This window comes from Staurois parvus, unplaced genomic scaffold, assembly GCF_062004578.1.
Source record: "Staurois parvus isolate SC_StPar_1 unplaced genomic scaffold, SC_StPar_1.0 ptg000144l, whole genome shotgun sequence".
NCBI classification, from domain to species: Eukaryota; Metazoa; Chordata; class Amphibia; order Anura; family Ranidae; genus Staurois; species Staurois parvus.
The window spans coordinates 1,834,648-1,850,289 of NW_028317940.1; the positions used below are offsets into that span (position 1 = coordinate 1,834,648).

General features: G+C 53.2%; 1 protein-coding gene across 1 annotated transcript; it reads left to right on the top strand.

Moving 5' to 3' along the window:
- Window positions 1–187: 187 nt before the first annotated feature.
- LOC149465078 (gastrula zinc finger protein XlCGF53.1-like) lies at window positions 188–15,640 on the top strand (the record flags this gene model as incomplete). The annotated part of the gene is made up of 3 exons (XM_089673796.1): window positions 188–488; window positions 15,162–15,290; window positions 15,416–15,640. Coding segments are annotated over exons 2-3 (321 nt in total), but the record flags the coding sequence as incomplete, so codon positions are not given.
- Between the last annotated feature and the right edge of the window lie 2 nt (window positions 15,641–15,642).

Genomic DNA, 15,642 nt, shown 5'->3' on the forward strand with positions numbered 1-15,642 from the left:
TGTGCAAGGACACAGGGACCCCATGATCCCCTATTGCCCGGGGGCCCCATGAGTTGTCAGTCCGCCCCTGGTCCATACCCACCCAGGCCCATCATACAGTCCACGCCCACCCAGCGACATCATACAGTCCACACCCACCCAGCGCCATCGTACAGTCCACGCCCACCCAGCACCATCATACAGTCCACACCCACCTAGCGCCATCCTACAGCCCACACCCACCCAGCGCCATCATACAGCCACCCAGCGCCATCATACAGTCCATACACACCCAGCACAAGGCCAGGGTCACACTACCAGACGGTTCTCGGGGTTGCAGTTCCTGTGAGCTCCACAAGGTGGGGATCTCACTTCTACCCAGACAGGAAGGCTCTATGGAAGACAGGAAGTGATGTCAGCTACAGACAGGAAGTGATGTCAGATATAAATAAGAGTTCCATTTGCGAGGAATTGGAGGGAAGACATTGTTGGAAGTGGCAGCAGAGAAGGTAATAAGATTATAATACAGGATTTATATGGCACCAACACTTTGCGCAGCGATTTACAATATAAGGGGGGGCGGTACAATTACAATACATTTCAGTACAGAAGGAATAGGAGGGCCCGGCTCGTGGAGCTTACAATCTAAAGGAAGGGGGAGGTGATACAAAAGGTGATAGCTGTGGGGGATGATCTGGTGGAGGTGATTCAAGTACAGTTCTTAGGTGGAGGTGGGGTAGGCTTCCCTGAAGAAGTGAGTTTTCAAAGATCGCCTAAAGGCAGACAGGGTGGGGGCTGACCGGACATGCTGTGGTAGAGAGTTCCAGAGGATGGGAGAGGCTCTGGAGAAGTCCTGGAGTCAAGCGTGGGAGGAGGTGATGAGGGAGCTAGAGAGGAGGATATCATGGGAGGAGCGGAGCGGGCGATTTGGGTGGCATCTGTGGATGAGGTTGGCAATGTAGCTGGGGGCAGTGTTGTGGATGACTTTGTAAGCTGTGGTTAGTATTTTGAATTTTATACGTTGGGTTAGTGGAAGCCAGTGAAGGGATTTGCAGAGAAGGGTGGAGGACACTGGAGGCCAGTGGAGGGATTGGCAGAGTGGAGGACACTGAATGGAAGCCAGTGGAGAGATTGGCAGAGATGGGTGGAGGACACTGAATGGCAGATACAGAATGGTTAGTAAGGTGGATGAGTCTGGCAGCAGCATTCATGATAGACTGAAGAGGGGATAGCTTGCGATGAGGTCGGCCAATGAGGAGGGAGTTACAGTAGTCAAGGCGAGATATAACAAGGGAGTGAATAAGTTGCTTAGTGGTTTCCGAGGTTAGGAACGGATGTATCTTGGAGATGTTGCGGAGGTGAAGTCTACAAGATTTGGACAGTGATTGGATTTGGGACTGAAAGGACAGATGGAAGTCTAGGATTACACCTAGTACCCTGGCATGAGGGGAGGGACTGATGATTGTATTATTGATCTTGATTGAGAAGTCGGGGAGGGGGCACGGGCTGGAGGGAATACTAAGAGCTCAGTTTTGGAAAGATTGAGTTTGAGGAAGTGGAGTGACATCCAAGCCGATATGTCACTTAGTAGGTTAGTAATGCGAAAGGAGACTGAAGGGGTGAGGTGAGGGGTAGAAAGATAATTTGTGTGTCATCAGCATAGAGATGGTACTTAAAGCTCGTTCTATCCCCACTGAGCACCTTTCAAGTCCTCCCTCTCTATCCTTCTCTTCTTTCCAGACTCACTGCATCCGGCTGTTTTCTCCCATTTCTCTAAGGATTGCAGTGATCTATCGGCCTCCTGGACCGGTGTCCTGCTTTCTTGATGATTTCTCTGCCTGGCTACCCAACTTTCTCTCCTCTGAACTACCCACTATCATTCTCGAAGATTTTAACATCTCTATTAATGTCAACAACCCGGCTACATCCCAAATCTTCAACATAACCTCATCTTTTGCATTAGCACAATGGACACATTCCTCCACTCACTCTGATGGGAATACATTAGACCTTATTTTTTCCCGTCTTTGCACTCCCTACAACCTCACAAACACCCCCTTTCCTCTCTCTGATCACAATCTCATCACCTTCACAGTGTCCTTGTCTTCAAACACCTATCCCTCCAAGCAGCAATTACCCGCAGAAACCTTCACAACTTGAACCCTGCTCCTTTCCACTCTGCAACTGACCAACTCTATGACAGAATCTCTCCCCTGTCCTGCCCTGACCAGGCCACTGCTGTCTATAACAGTTCACTTTCATCCACATTAGACTCACTTGCTCCTCTAACAACACGAAGCATCAGGCCCCGACCGTTACAACCTTGGCAGACTGACGACACCAGAAATCTTAGGAGACATAGTCGTGCACTGGAGCGATTGTGGTGTAAAACCAAATCTCACCAAGCATTCACCCGATATAAATCTACTTTCTTAACATACAATTCCTCCCCCCATGCTGCCAAACAAGCCTACTTTGTCACTCTTATTAATACCTTGTCATCCAGTCCTCGTCATCTCTTCTCTACTTTTAACTGTCTACTTGCTCCACCTCCACCCGGTACCTCACTCACTGCTCACGAGATTGCAAATCATTTCAAAAACGAGATTGACGCAATTCATAGGGGCATCGCCACTGCGCAGACATCCATCCCTCTTAGTATACCTTATACTAAACCTCCCTCAACACTTTCCTCTTTTGACCTCGCCACTACCGAAGAGGTCACTAAGGTTTTCTCAGAAGCCTGTCTCACTACCTGCCCCCTGGATCTTGTCCCCTCGCAACTACTACGGTCACTCTCTTCTTCCATCCTATGCTCCCTCACTCACATCTTCAATCTTTCCCTCTCTAATGGTGCCTTCCCCTCCCCTCTAAAGCATGCACACGTCACTCCCATACTTAAAAAGCCCTCCCTGCACCCCACCAACCTGAACAACTTAAGACCCATCTCCCTTCTGCCATTTACCTCTAAACTCCTAGAACGCTGAGTCTACAATCACCTGAGCTCCCATCTCACTGACAACAACCTTCTTGACCCTTTACAGCCTGGCTTTCGCTCACTCCTGTCAGGGCTCCCAGGTATGACCAGAGGTGTGTGACTGAAGCAGGGAAACGCAGACCTCAGATATGTTATAAACAATATAATTTATTAACACTAACAGTACAAACATAAACGCAGTGCAATACTAAAACATAATACGGTGCAAACAAACCAAACCAAACCACCCACAGATAACAGTATATACAAGCAAGTGTCGTCAGGCAGGCCGGGTCAATATCAATTGGGCAGGTAGGTACAGGGGGAGCAAGCGGAGAATGGTCGGGGTCACAGGCCAGGTTCAGCAGGTAGCAAGCAGCATAGTACAGAGGGTCAGGCAGAGGGATGGTCCGGGTCACAAGCCAGGGATCAGAACAGGTAGCAAGCAGCGTAGTACAGAGGGTCAGACAGAGGGATGGTCAGGGTCACAAGCCAGGATCAGAGCAGGAGAAGTCAGCAAAGGAACAGAAACAGGATGCAGGACAGATACAGGGCCCAGGACAAACACAACACCAAGGCAGAGTCTGCAAGTCTGGCCATCCCTTAAATACACCAGTATCATCAGTTCCAGGTGTTAGCTGGCTGAAAGGTTGAGTCTCTGATTGCTGGGAGCACCCGCTGGCCAGCCCTGGTACTGCAGATCAAAAGGCAGGTGAGTCCCACCATTGCTGGCCAGTCCATTCCTAACAGTACCCCCCCCTCAAGGAGCGGCCTCAGGACGCTCCAAACAGTCCTAGCTGGGCAAAATGTTCCACCGCCCGGGTCTGGCAACTGGCGGGATATCAAAGACTGGCACACCGGGCAGGACTCCGGGCAGCGGCACACCGGGCTGGACTCCGGGCAGAGGCACACCGGGCAGAGGCACACCGGGCAGAGGCACACCGGGCAGAGGCACACCGGGCAGAGGCACACCGGGCAGGACTCCGGGCAGAGGCACATCGGGCAGAGGCACATCGGGCAGGACTCCGGGCAGAGGCACATCGGGCAGGACTCCAGGCAGAGGCACATCGGGCAGGACTCCGGGCAGAGGCACATCGGGCAGGACTCCGGGCAGAGGCACATCGGGCAGGACTCCGGGCAGAGGCACATCGGGCAGGACTCCGGGCAGAGGCACATCGGGCAGGACTCCGGGCAGAGGCACATCGGGCAGGACTCCGGGCAGAGGCACATCGGGCAGGACTCCGGGCAGAGGCACATCGGGCAGGACTCCGGGCAGAGGCACATCGGATTACCAGGCGAAGCAGCAGGCAGCGGGCCACCAGGCGGAGCAGCAGGCACCGGGCCCCCGGGCGGATCGGCAGGCGCCGGGCCCCCGGGCGGATCGGCGGGCGCCGGGCCCCCGGGCGGAGCGGCGGGCGCCGGGCCCCCGGGCGGAGCGGCGGGCGCCGGGCCCCCGGGCGGAGCGGCGGGCGCCGGGCCCCCGGGCGGAGCGGCGGGCGCCGGGCCCCCGGGCGGAGCGGCGGGCGCCGGGCCCCCGGGCGGAGCGGCGGGCGCCGGGCCCCCAGGCGGAGCGGCGGGCGCCGGACCCCCAGGCGGAGCGACAGGTCTCGGGCCCTCAGGCGGAGCGGCGGGCGCCGGACCTCCAGGCGGAGCGACAGGTCTCGGGCCCTCAGGCGGAGCGGCGGGCGCCGGACCTCCAGATGGAGCGACAGGTCTCGGGCCCTCAGGCGGAGCGGCGGGCGCCGGACCCCCAGGTGGAGCGACAGGTCTCGGGCCCTCAGGCGGAGCGACAGGTCTCGGGCCCCCAGGCGGGGCGGCGGGCGCCGGACCCCCAGGCGGAGCGACAGGTCTCGGGCCCTCAGGCGGAGCGGCGGGCGCCGGACCTCCAGATGGAGCGACAGGTCTCGGGCCCTCAGGCGGAGCGGCGGGCGCCGGACCCCCAGGTGGAGCGACAGGTCTCGGGCCCTCAGGCGGAGCGACAGGTCTCGGGCCCCCAGGCGGGGCGGCGGGCGCCGGATCCCCAGGCGGAGCGGCGGGCGCTGGACCCCCAAGCGGAGCAACAGGTCTCGGGCCCCCAGGCGGAGCGGCGGGCACCGAGACACCAGGCACGACAGTGGGCTCCGAGTCAACTGGTATGACCGCAGGCACTGGGTCAGACATTGGATGGTCTGGCTGGACAGCGCGCATCGGGTCACCAGGCATCAGGTCATTTGGCTCGACAGCGGGCACCGCGTCATCTGGCAAGGCAGTGGGCTCCGAGTCAACTGGTATGACCGCGGGCACTGGGTCAGACATTGGATCGTCTGACCGGACAGCGGGCATCGGGTCACCAGGCATCAAGTCATTTGGCTCGACAGCGAGCACCGCGTCATCTGGCAAGGCAGTGGGCTCCGAGTTAACTGGTATGACCGCGGGCACTGGGTCAGACATTGGATCGTCTGACTGGACAGCGGGCATCGGGTCACCAGGCATCAAGTCATTTGGCTCGACAGCGAGCACCGCGTCATCTGGCAAGGCAGTGGGCTCCGAGTCAACTGGCATGACCGCGGGCACCGGGGCAGACATTGAATCGTCTGGCTGGACAGCGGGCATCGGGTCACCAGGCATCGTCATTTGGCTCGACAGCGGGCACCGCGTCATCTGGCAAGGCAGTGGTCTCTGAGTCAACAGGCACGACAGTGGGCACCGGGTCATCAGGTACCGGATTGTCTGGCTCGACAGCGGGCATCGGGTCATCAGGTATGACAGCGGACACTAGGTCACCAGGCATCAGGTCATTTGGCTTGCCAGCGGGCACCGCGTCATCTGGCAAGGCAGTGGGCACCGAGTCACCAGGTACGACAGCGGGCTCTGAGTCAATTGGCACGACAGCGGGCACCGGATCAGGTACCGGATCATCTGGATCAACAGCGGGCATCGAGTCAACTGGCCTAATAGGATCGTCAGGCTGGATCAGTTCATCATGCCGGGTAGAGGCATCAGGCCGAGTACAGGCATCAGGCCGAGTACAGGCATCAGGCCGAGTACAGGCATCAGGACGCGTAGAGGCTTCAGGCCGCGTAGAGGCTTCAGGCCGCGTAGAGGCTTCAGGCCGCGTAGAGGCATCAGGCTGCGTACAGGCATCAGTCTGAACCACGGAAGGCAGGCTCACCGGTTTGGATACTGGCAGGATGGTATTGGTTGGAAAGAATTTTCGCTTTTTTCTGGTTTTAACTACTGGAGCACTGCAAGTAAACGCAGGTCTGCAAACGAATGGAGCAGCTGGAGACAGAGAAGAACTGGAGGATGGAACAGGAGAGGGAGCAGTTGCTACAGAGGGCTTTTTTACAGGGTTAAAGGCAGGATAGGTGCAGCGAGTGGGAACAGGGTACTGACATGCGGTAGATAGCCAAGTATACTGGGCTGTAACTGGAGGAGCTGGTGGGAATACAGGAGTAGAGTTAGAAGCAGGACTGGGTCTTTGTAAGCTGACTGAGGCTGGGTGCAACAAATCTGTCCATGTCTGCAGTAGGGGTTGAACAAAGCTGAGCTTACACAAAGCCTGTCTGGTCAATGACTGCACTGCGTTTATACAATCTCTCAGTGTCTGTGGTGAACATGTGGAATAACGCTCCAGAAAGTAACCCACATCATCCTCTAATAACCACACCAGGGACTCTACCTGGTCTGCACTAAATGGTGGCAAAAATTCCCTGCATTCGGGGGAACCAGATGAAACCAACTCTGCACAAACCTCAATCAAAGGCTGCACCTCAGAGAACTCTGTGCCCTGATCTACTAGAACATGAGCGAGCCGTATACATTCTAGCAGTTCATCCCGGGGATACTCCTTCAGAGTTTGATAAGCATACTCCCTGTCATCAAACACTAGCAGATATAAATACTCAACCTCCTCAAGATCCATCCTTCCCATCAACAAGCCAAGATGGCTTCCCTGTGCAGCCACTTCTGGTCAGGATTGGCCTTGGTGTAATGTCAGGGCTCCCAGGTATGACCAGAGGTGTGTGACTGAAGCAGGGAAACGCAGACCTCAGATATGTTATAAACAATATAATTTATTAACACTAACAGTACAAACATAAACGCAGTGCAATACTAAAACATAATACGGTGCAAACAAACCAAACCAAACCACCCACAGATAACAGTATATACAAGCAAGTGTCGTCAGGCAGGCCGGGTCAATATCAATTGGGCAGGTAGGTACAGGGGGAGCAAGCGGAGAATGGTCGGGGTCACAGGCCAGGTTCAGCAGGTAGCAAGCAGCATAGTACAGAGGGTCAGGCAGAGGGATGGTCCGGGTCACAAGCCAGGGATCAGAACAGGTAGCAAGCAGCGTAGTACAGAGGGTCAGACAGAGGGATGGTCAGGGTCACAAGCCAGGATCAGAGCAGGAGAAGTCAGCAAAGGAACAGAAACAGGATGCAGGACAGATACAGGGCCCAGGACAAACACAACACCAAGGCAGAGTCTGCAAGTCTGGCCATCCCTTAAATACACCAGTATCATCAGTTCCAGGTGTTAGCTGGCTGAAAGGTTGAGTCTCTGATTGCTGGGAGCACCCGCTGGCCAGCCCTGGTACTGCAGATCAAAAGGCAGGTGAGTCCCACCATTGCTGGCCAGTCCATTCCTAACAACTCCACTCCACTGAAACTGCCCTACTAAACCTCACTAATGATCTACTAACTGCTAAAACCAATGGCTAGTACTCCATACTCATCCTAACCAATGGTCACTACTCCATTCTCATCCTAACCAATGGTCACTACTCTGCTCTCATCCCAACCAATGGCCACTATTCCATACTCATCCCAACCAATGGCCACTACTCTGTACTCTTTCTACTTGACTTCTCTGTGGCTTTTGATACGGTTGACCATCCCCTCCTCCTCAAAAAACTCCACTCTCTTGGCCTCAGAGACTCTGCTCTCTCCTGGTTCTCCTCCTACCTATTGCAGCGCTCCTTCAGTGTTACCTATAACGCTGCCTCCTCCTCTTCACTTCCTCTTTCTGTAGGGGACCCTCAAGGTTCTGTCCTTGGACTCCTTCTCTTCTCCATCTACACCTCCTCCCTTGGTCACTTGATAAACTCCCATGGCTTTAAGTACCATCTCTATGCTGATGACACACAAATCTATCTTTCTAGCCCTCACCTCACCCCTTCAGTCTCCTCTCGCATTACTAACCTATTAAGCGACATATCGACATGGATGTCACTCTACTTCCTCAAACTCAATCTTTCCAAAACTGAGCTCTTAGTATTCCCTCCAGCCCGTGCCCCCTCCCCCTGACTTTCTCCATCAAGATCAATAACACAATCATCAGTCCCTCCCCAGTCCTTTCAGTCCCAAATCCAATCACTGTCCAAATCGTGTAGACTTCACCTCCGCAACATCTCCAAGATACGCCCGTTCCTAACCTCGGAAACCACTAAGCAACTTATTCACTCCCTTATTATATCACGCCTTGACTATTGTAACTCCTTCCTCTTTGGGCGACCTCATCTCAGGCTATCCCCTCTTCAGTCTATCATGAATGCTGCCGCCAGACTCATCCACCTTACTATACGTTCTGTATCTGCCACCCCTCTCTGCCAATCCCTCCACTGGCCTCCACTCAGTATCCTCCACCCCGTCACGTACCTGATGGGAGACTGAATTGACGATGTCAGCCTCACTTGTGTCACTAGTCCTGACCCCGCTGAGGTTGAAACAGAGGGAGTCTAAGGACCGGGGGGACAAGAGCGCCAGTGGTTTGCTTGTGGCTCTTGCGGATGATGGCCTTGGTAGGCAGGGTATCAGTTCCTTAGGGTACTGCAGCGATAGCCCAGGCAGATTCGGTGGATTGCCAGATGCACGGCAGAGCCAGGTATGCAGCCAGGAGACAGGACTGTAGTGGAGTTGTAGGAGCCCAGGCAGGTTTGCCGGATTGCTAGATGAACAGCGGAGCCAGGTATGCAGCCAGGAGACAGGACTGGAGCGGAGTTGCAGGATAGCCAGGGTCATAACAGTCGGGCAGCAGGGTACCGAATCAGAGTGAGAAGCCAAAGTCAGGATCAGAGCCAAAGTCGGGAACCAGGGACAGGAGAGTACTCGGAGTCAGGAACAAGCCGGGTCAGCAACAAGGAACACGTATTGAAACAGGCAGGACACAGGAGGGAAGCTAAAGACCAGTCAGCACTGAATCAGCACCGAGGTGCTCTTTAAATAGCCCGCCCAGCGCCGACAGGCACGCCTGGGTCCTAGTGCCTGCCTGGCGCCGTCATTGGTGACAGGCGCACCTGGGTCCTAGTGCCCGTCTGCCTTGTCGGGATCTTGCGCATGCGCAGATTCATGCGCTGCGGCAATCTTCGTGTTCCCTGACAACCCCTCTCTGCCAATCCCTCCACCGGCCTCCATTCAGTGTTCTCTACCCCTCTCTGCCAATCCCTCCACTGGCCTCCATTCAGTGTCCTCCACCCCTGTCTGCCAATCCCTCCACTGGCTTCCCGTTGCCCAACAGATAAAATTCAAAACATTAACAATAACATACAAAGCCATTTATAACTCTTCCCCAAATTACATCACCGATCTTGTCTCTAAATATCACCCAAACCGTACTCTCCGCTCCTCGCAAGACCTCCTACTCTCTAGCTCCCTTGTCTCCTCCTCCCATGCTCGTCTCCAGGACTTCTCCAGAGCTTCACCCATCCTCTGGAACTCTCTACCCCAATTTATCAGACTATTGCCTACTCTGCTCACTTTTAGGCGATCTCTGAAAACCGATCTCTTCAGGGAAGCCTATCCTGCCCTCAGCTAATGGAATCTTCTATTCTTCCAACCAGTCTGTCCCCCACAGTTACTACCTTTTGTACCACTAGCCCCTCCCTCCTAGATTGTAAGCTCCAAGGAGCAGGGCCCTCAAATCCCTCTTGTATTGAACTGTATTGTTTCTGTATTGTCTCCCGTTATATTGTAAAGCGCCGAGGACACTGTTGGCGCTATATAAAACCTGTATAATAATAATAATAAAGCCATGGAAGTTTATCAAGTGACCAAGGGAGGAGGTGTAGATGGAGAAGAGAAGGGGTCCAAGGACAGAACCTTGAGGGACCCCTACAGAAAGAGGGAGTAAAGAGGAGGAGGCAGAGTTATAGGTAACGCTGAAGGAGTGCTGCGATAGGTAGGCGGAGAACCAGGAGAGAGCAGAGTCCCGGAGACCAAGAGCATGGAGTTTTTTTAGGAGAAGGGGATAGTCAACAGTATCAAAAGCCACAGAGAGGTTAAGTAGTAAGAGTACGGAGTAGTAGTCATTGGTTGGGATGAGTACGGAGTAGTGGCTTTTGGTTGGGATGAGTACAGAGTAGTGACCATTGGTTGGGATGAGTACGGAGTAGTGGTCATTGGTTGGGATTAGTCTGGAGTAGTGGCCATTGGTTGGGATTAGTCTGGAGTAGTGGCCATTGGTTGGGATTAGTCTGGAGTAGTGGCCATTGGTTGGGATTAGTATGGAGTAGTGGCCATTGGTTGGGATTAGTATGGAGTAGTGGCCATTGGTTGGGATTAGTATGGAGTAGTGGCCATTGGTTAGGGTGAGTACGGAGTAGTGGCCATTGGTTAGGGTGAGTACGGAGTAGTGGCCATTGGTTAGGGTGAGTACGGAGTAGTGGCCATTGGTTGGGATGAGTACGGAGTAGTGGCCATTGGTTGGGATTAGTATGGAGTAGTGGCCATTGGTTGGGATTAGTATGGAGTAGTGGCCATTGGTTAGGGTGAGTACGGAGTAGTGGCCATTGGTTAGGGTGAGTACGGAGTAGTGGCCATTGGTTAGGGTGAGTACGGAGTAGTGACCATTGGTTGGGATGAGTACGGAGTAGTGGCCATTGGTTGGGATGAGTACGGAGTAGTGGCCATTGGTTGGGATGAGTACGGAGTAGTGGCCATTGGTTGGGATGAGTACGGAGTAGTGGCCATTGGTTGGGATGAGTACGGAGTAGTGGCCATTGGTTGGGATGAGTACGGAGTAGTGGCCATTGGTTGGGATGAGTACGGAGTAGAGGCCATTGGTTGGGATGAGTACGGAGTAGTGGCCATTGGTTTTAGCAGTTAGTAGATCATTAGTGAGGTTTAGTAGGGCAGTTTCAGTGGAGTGTAGTTAGCGAATAGCCAGACTGTAAAGGGTCAAGAAGGTTGTTGTCGGTGAGGTGGGAGCTCAGGCGACTGTAGACTAAGCGTTCTAAGAGTTTAGAGGTAAATGGCAGCAGGGAGATGGGTCTTAAGTTGTTCATGTTGGTGGGGTGCAGGGAGGGCTTTTTAAGTATGGGAGTGATGTATGCATGCTTTAGAGGGGAGGGGAAGGCACCGTTGGAGAGGGAGAGATTGAAGATGTGTGTGAGGGATGGAAGAAGAGGGTGACCGTAGTAGTTGTGAGGGGACAGGATCCAGGGGGCAGGTAGTGAGACGGGCTTCTGAGAAAGCAAGGCCAGAAGAGGAAAGTGTTGAGGGAGGTTTAGTATAAGGTATGCTAAGTGGGATGGATGTCTGTGCAGTGGCGATGCCCCTATGAATTGCATCAATCCTGTTTTTGAAATGATTTGCAATCTCGTGAGCAGTGAGTGAGGTACTGGGTGGAGGTGAAGGTGGAGAAAGTAGAGAGTTAAAAGTATAGAAGAGACGACGAGGACTGGATGACAAGGTATTGATGAGAGGGACAAAGTCGGCTTGTTTGGCAGCATGGAGGGAGGAATTGTATGTTAAGAAAGCAGATTTATATCAGGTGAATGCCTGGTGAGATTTGGTTTTACGCCACAATCGCTCCAGTACACGGCTATGTCTCCTAAGATTTCTGGTGTGGTCAGTCTGCCACGGTTGTAACGGTCGGGGCCTGATGCTTCATATTTTTAGAGGAGCAAGTGAGTCTAATGTGGATGAAAGAGAACTGTTATAGACAGCAGTGGCCAGGTCAGGGCAGGACAGGACAGGGGAGAGATTCTGTCATAGAGTTGGTCAGTTGCAGAGTGGAAAGGAGCAGGGTTCAAGTTGTGAAGGTTTGTGCAGGTAATTGCTGCTTGGAGGGATAGGTGTTTGAAGACGAGGACACTGTGATGGTGATGAGATTGTGATCAGAGAGAGGAAAGGGGGTGTTTGTGAGGTTGTAGGGAGTGCAACGATGGGAGAAAACAAGGTCTAATGTATTCCCATCAGAGTGAGTGGAGGAATGTGTCCATTGTGCTAATGCAAAAGATGAGGTTATGTTGAAGAGTTGGGATGTAGCCGGGTTGTTGACATTAATAGGGATGTTATAATCACCGATAATGATAGTGGGTAGTTCAGAGGAGAGAAAGTAGGGTAGCCAGGCGGAGAAGTCATCAAGAAAGCAGGACACCGGTCCAGGAGGCCGATAGATCACTGCAATCCTCAGAGAAGTGGGAGAAAACAGCTGGATGCAGTGAGTCTGGAAAGAAGAGAAGGATAGAGAGGGAGGGTTATGGAGGACTTGAAAGGTGCTCAGTGGGGATAGAAGCAAACCAACTCCACCACCTTTCCAACCACTGGGTTTGGGTGAGTGGGTCCAGAGGAGGCCTCCATAGGAAAGTGCTGAGGGAGAAGAAGAATCTGCTGCTTGAAGCCAGGTTTCTGTAATTGCTAGTAGGTTAAGGGAGCGGGAGACAAAAAGGTCATGAACAGAGGTGAGCTTATTACAGACACAGCGGGCATTCCAGAGCGCACATAAAAAAGGGAGGGTGGTTTTTGGGAGCACAGGGATTGAGATTAAATTGAGGGGATTGCGGCTATTCCTGGAGGAAGGAGGGTGCCTGGTGTGGGGGTGAGATAGTGGAGGACCAGGGTTTGGGGAGATATCCCCAGAGGTTAGGAGAAGAAGTAGGAAGCCTGGTGTGGGGATGAGATCCTGGAGGATCAGGGTTTGGGGAGATATCCCCAGAGGTTAGGAGAAGGAGGGAGCCTGGTGTGGGGGTGAGATAGTGGAGGACCAGGGTTTGGGGAGATATCCCCAGAGGTTAGGAGAAGGAGGGTGCCTGGTGTGGGGGGTGAGATAGTGGAGGACCAAGGTTTGGGGAGATATCGCCAGAGGTTAGGAGAAGGAGGGTGCCTGGTGTGAGGGTGAGATAGTGGAGGGCCAGGGTTTGGAGAGATATTCCCAAAGGTTAGGAGAAGAAGGAGGGTGCCTGGTGTGAGGGTGAGATAGTGGAGGACCAGGGTTTGGGGAGCTATCCCCAGGGGTTAGGAGAAGGAGGGTGCCTGGTGTGGGGGTGAGATAGTGGAGGGCCAGGGTTTGGGGAGATATCCCCAGAGGTTAGGAGAAGGAGGGTGCCTGGTGTGGGGGTGAGATCCTGGAGGACCAGGGTTTGGGGAGAAATCCCCAGAGGTTAGGAGAAGGAGGGAGCCTGGTGTGGGGGTGAGATAGTGGAGGACCAGGGTTTGGGGAGATATCCCCAGAGGTTAGGAGAAGGAGGGTGCCTGGTGTGGGGGGTGAGATAGTGGAGGACCAAGGTTTGGGGATATATCGCCAGAGGTTAGGAGAAGGAGGGTGCCTGGTGTGGGGGTGAGATAGTGGAGGACCAGGGTTTGGGGAGATATCCCCAGAAGTTAGGAGAAGGAGGGTGAGGGAAGTAAGATGGGAGCAGGATATATACGAGTACACATGCCTTCCTGTCCTGGTGTTTGGGTCAGCAGGAGAGTGAAGTATCAGCAGGAGGTGATGAGAGATTAAATTGAGGGGATTGCAGCTATTCCTGGAGGAAGGAGGATGCCTGGTGTGGGGGTGAGATAGTGGAGGACCAGGGTTTGGGGAGATATCCCCAGAGGTTAGGAGAAGAAGTAGGATGCCTGGTGTGGGGGTGAGATCCTGGAGGATCAGGGTTTGGAGAGATATCCCCAGAGGTTAGGAGAAGGAGGGAGCCTGGTGTGGGGGTGAGATAGTGGAGGACCAAGGTTTGGGGAGATATCGCCAGAGGTTAGGAGAAGGAGGGTGCCTGGTGTGGGGGTGAGATCCTGGAGGACCAGGGTTTGGGGAGATATCCCCAGAGGTTAGGAGAAGGAGGGTGCCTGGTGTGGGGGTGAGATAGTAGAGGACCAGGGTTTGGGGAGATATCCCCAGAAGTTAGGAGAAAGAGGTTGAGGGAAGTAAGATGGGAGCAGGATGTATACGAGTGCACATGCCTTCCTGTCCTGGTGTTTGGGTCAGCAGGAGAGTGAAGTATCAGCAGGAGGTGATGAGAGCAGTAGTAGGGAGATGGTAGTAGTAAGGCTGAGATGTTCATGTTTTGGGGTGGAGCAGAGGGGTAAAGAACTGAGATTTTAGGAACGCAGGAAAGTAAAATGAAAAGGAGGAGTAGAGGTGGCATATTACAGAGGTAGGTGGAGTGGGACTCGGACTTGTAGGAGATGTTTCCCTGGGTGTTTGCTTGCAGTCTGTCCAGTGTGCAGTAGAGTTTCTTGTATCTTCTGCTGCTTGAGTTATCCTGCTTTAGTTAAACTGCTGTGTTCAACTGCATCTTCACACTCCAACAGTACATGGCCTACAAAGGGCAATGATTACACTACACATGCAGCCAATGGGCAATCATTACAATATACAGCCAACACAATGATGGAGTGTCGGGGTCAGGAGTATGGAGCATAGAGCCCCTTACATTGCTGGTCAGGAGGAAGAAAACATCTTCCAGCCCGCCATGAAGAATATGTTCCATCATTGGTGTCAGAGGGAGGAAAATACTGAGTGGTCTGAGGGTTGAAGAGGAGCTCAGGGGCCTCTGAGGGGTAAGTTGTGCTTAGAAACGTTAAGGCCCTTAATGCAGTACTCGGGCTACAGAGCTCTGAGGGAATAGAAAGCTCAGGGGGTCTTTGGATCTGTGATGGTCCTCCCTCTCCACCTTCACCGTATCACTGCCCAAGTAATATGTTCTAGGATACCAGGTGGAATTAGGAAGGGTGATTTTTGAAGGCACTCATTCTTAAAGGTGGTCTTCTTGCACAGCAAACCAGTTCAGAAACATAATAAACCCCACAGAGAATTTGTCAGACCAACAAGGTGCGGAGTCCTCAAAATTGTAGAAAATACTAAACAGTCCAACTAAGTGTGTTCCCACGGGGGGCCGTAATTCTTAAATGTTCAACACACCAACTATTTCCCTCCCACTCACATCCACAACCTATTATTGTGTGACCAATACCATCCAAACCTTTCTTACTTTCATTTCCCAAAGTTCTCCGTCTACAAGGAGACCTGTATAGATCAAATGATGGCACCAATGAGGATGAAGGAGGACTGGAGTCACATGACTGAGAGGATACTAAACCTCACCCTGGAGATCATCTATCTGCTGACCGGAGAGGTAAGGAGGATTCTGGGAGGTCACATGACGTCACTCTTATCTCTATTAATAAAACAGACCTGACCGGAGAGGTGAGGAGGATTCTGGGAGTCTAACATGATATTTCTATTGGTTCCTCAATACAGAGAATTCTTCTCCTGAAGTCAGGTGATCATATGACCATCACAGTGCCTCCATGTGACTCCCTAAACCCTGAGAGACACAACATGCAGAAGATTCTAGAAGTCACCAAGAAGATGATGGAGCTGCTGACAGGAGAGGTGAGCGGTGCCGGGAATTCTGGGACATTCTCCAGTAACAGACAAGGGATGTGTCTGGATGGTGACTGTATCATTGTGTGTGTCAGGTTTCT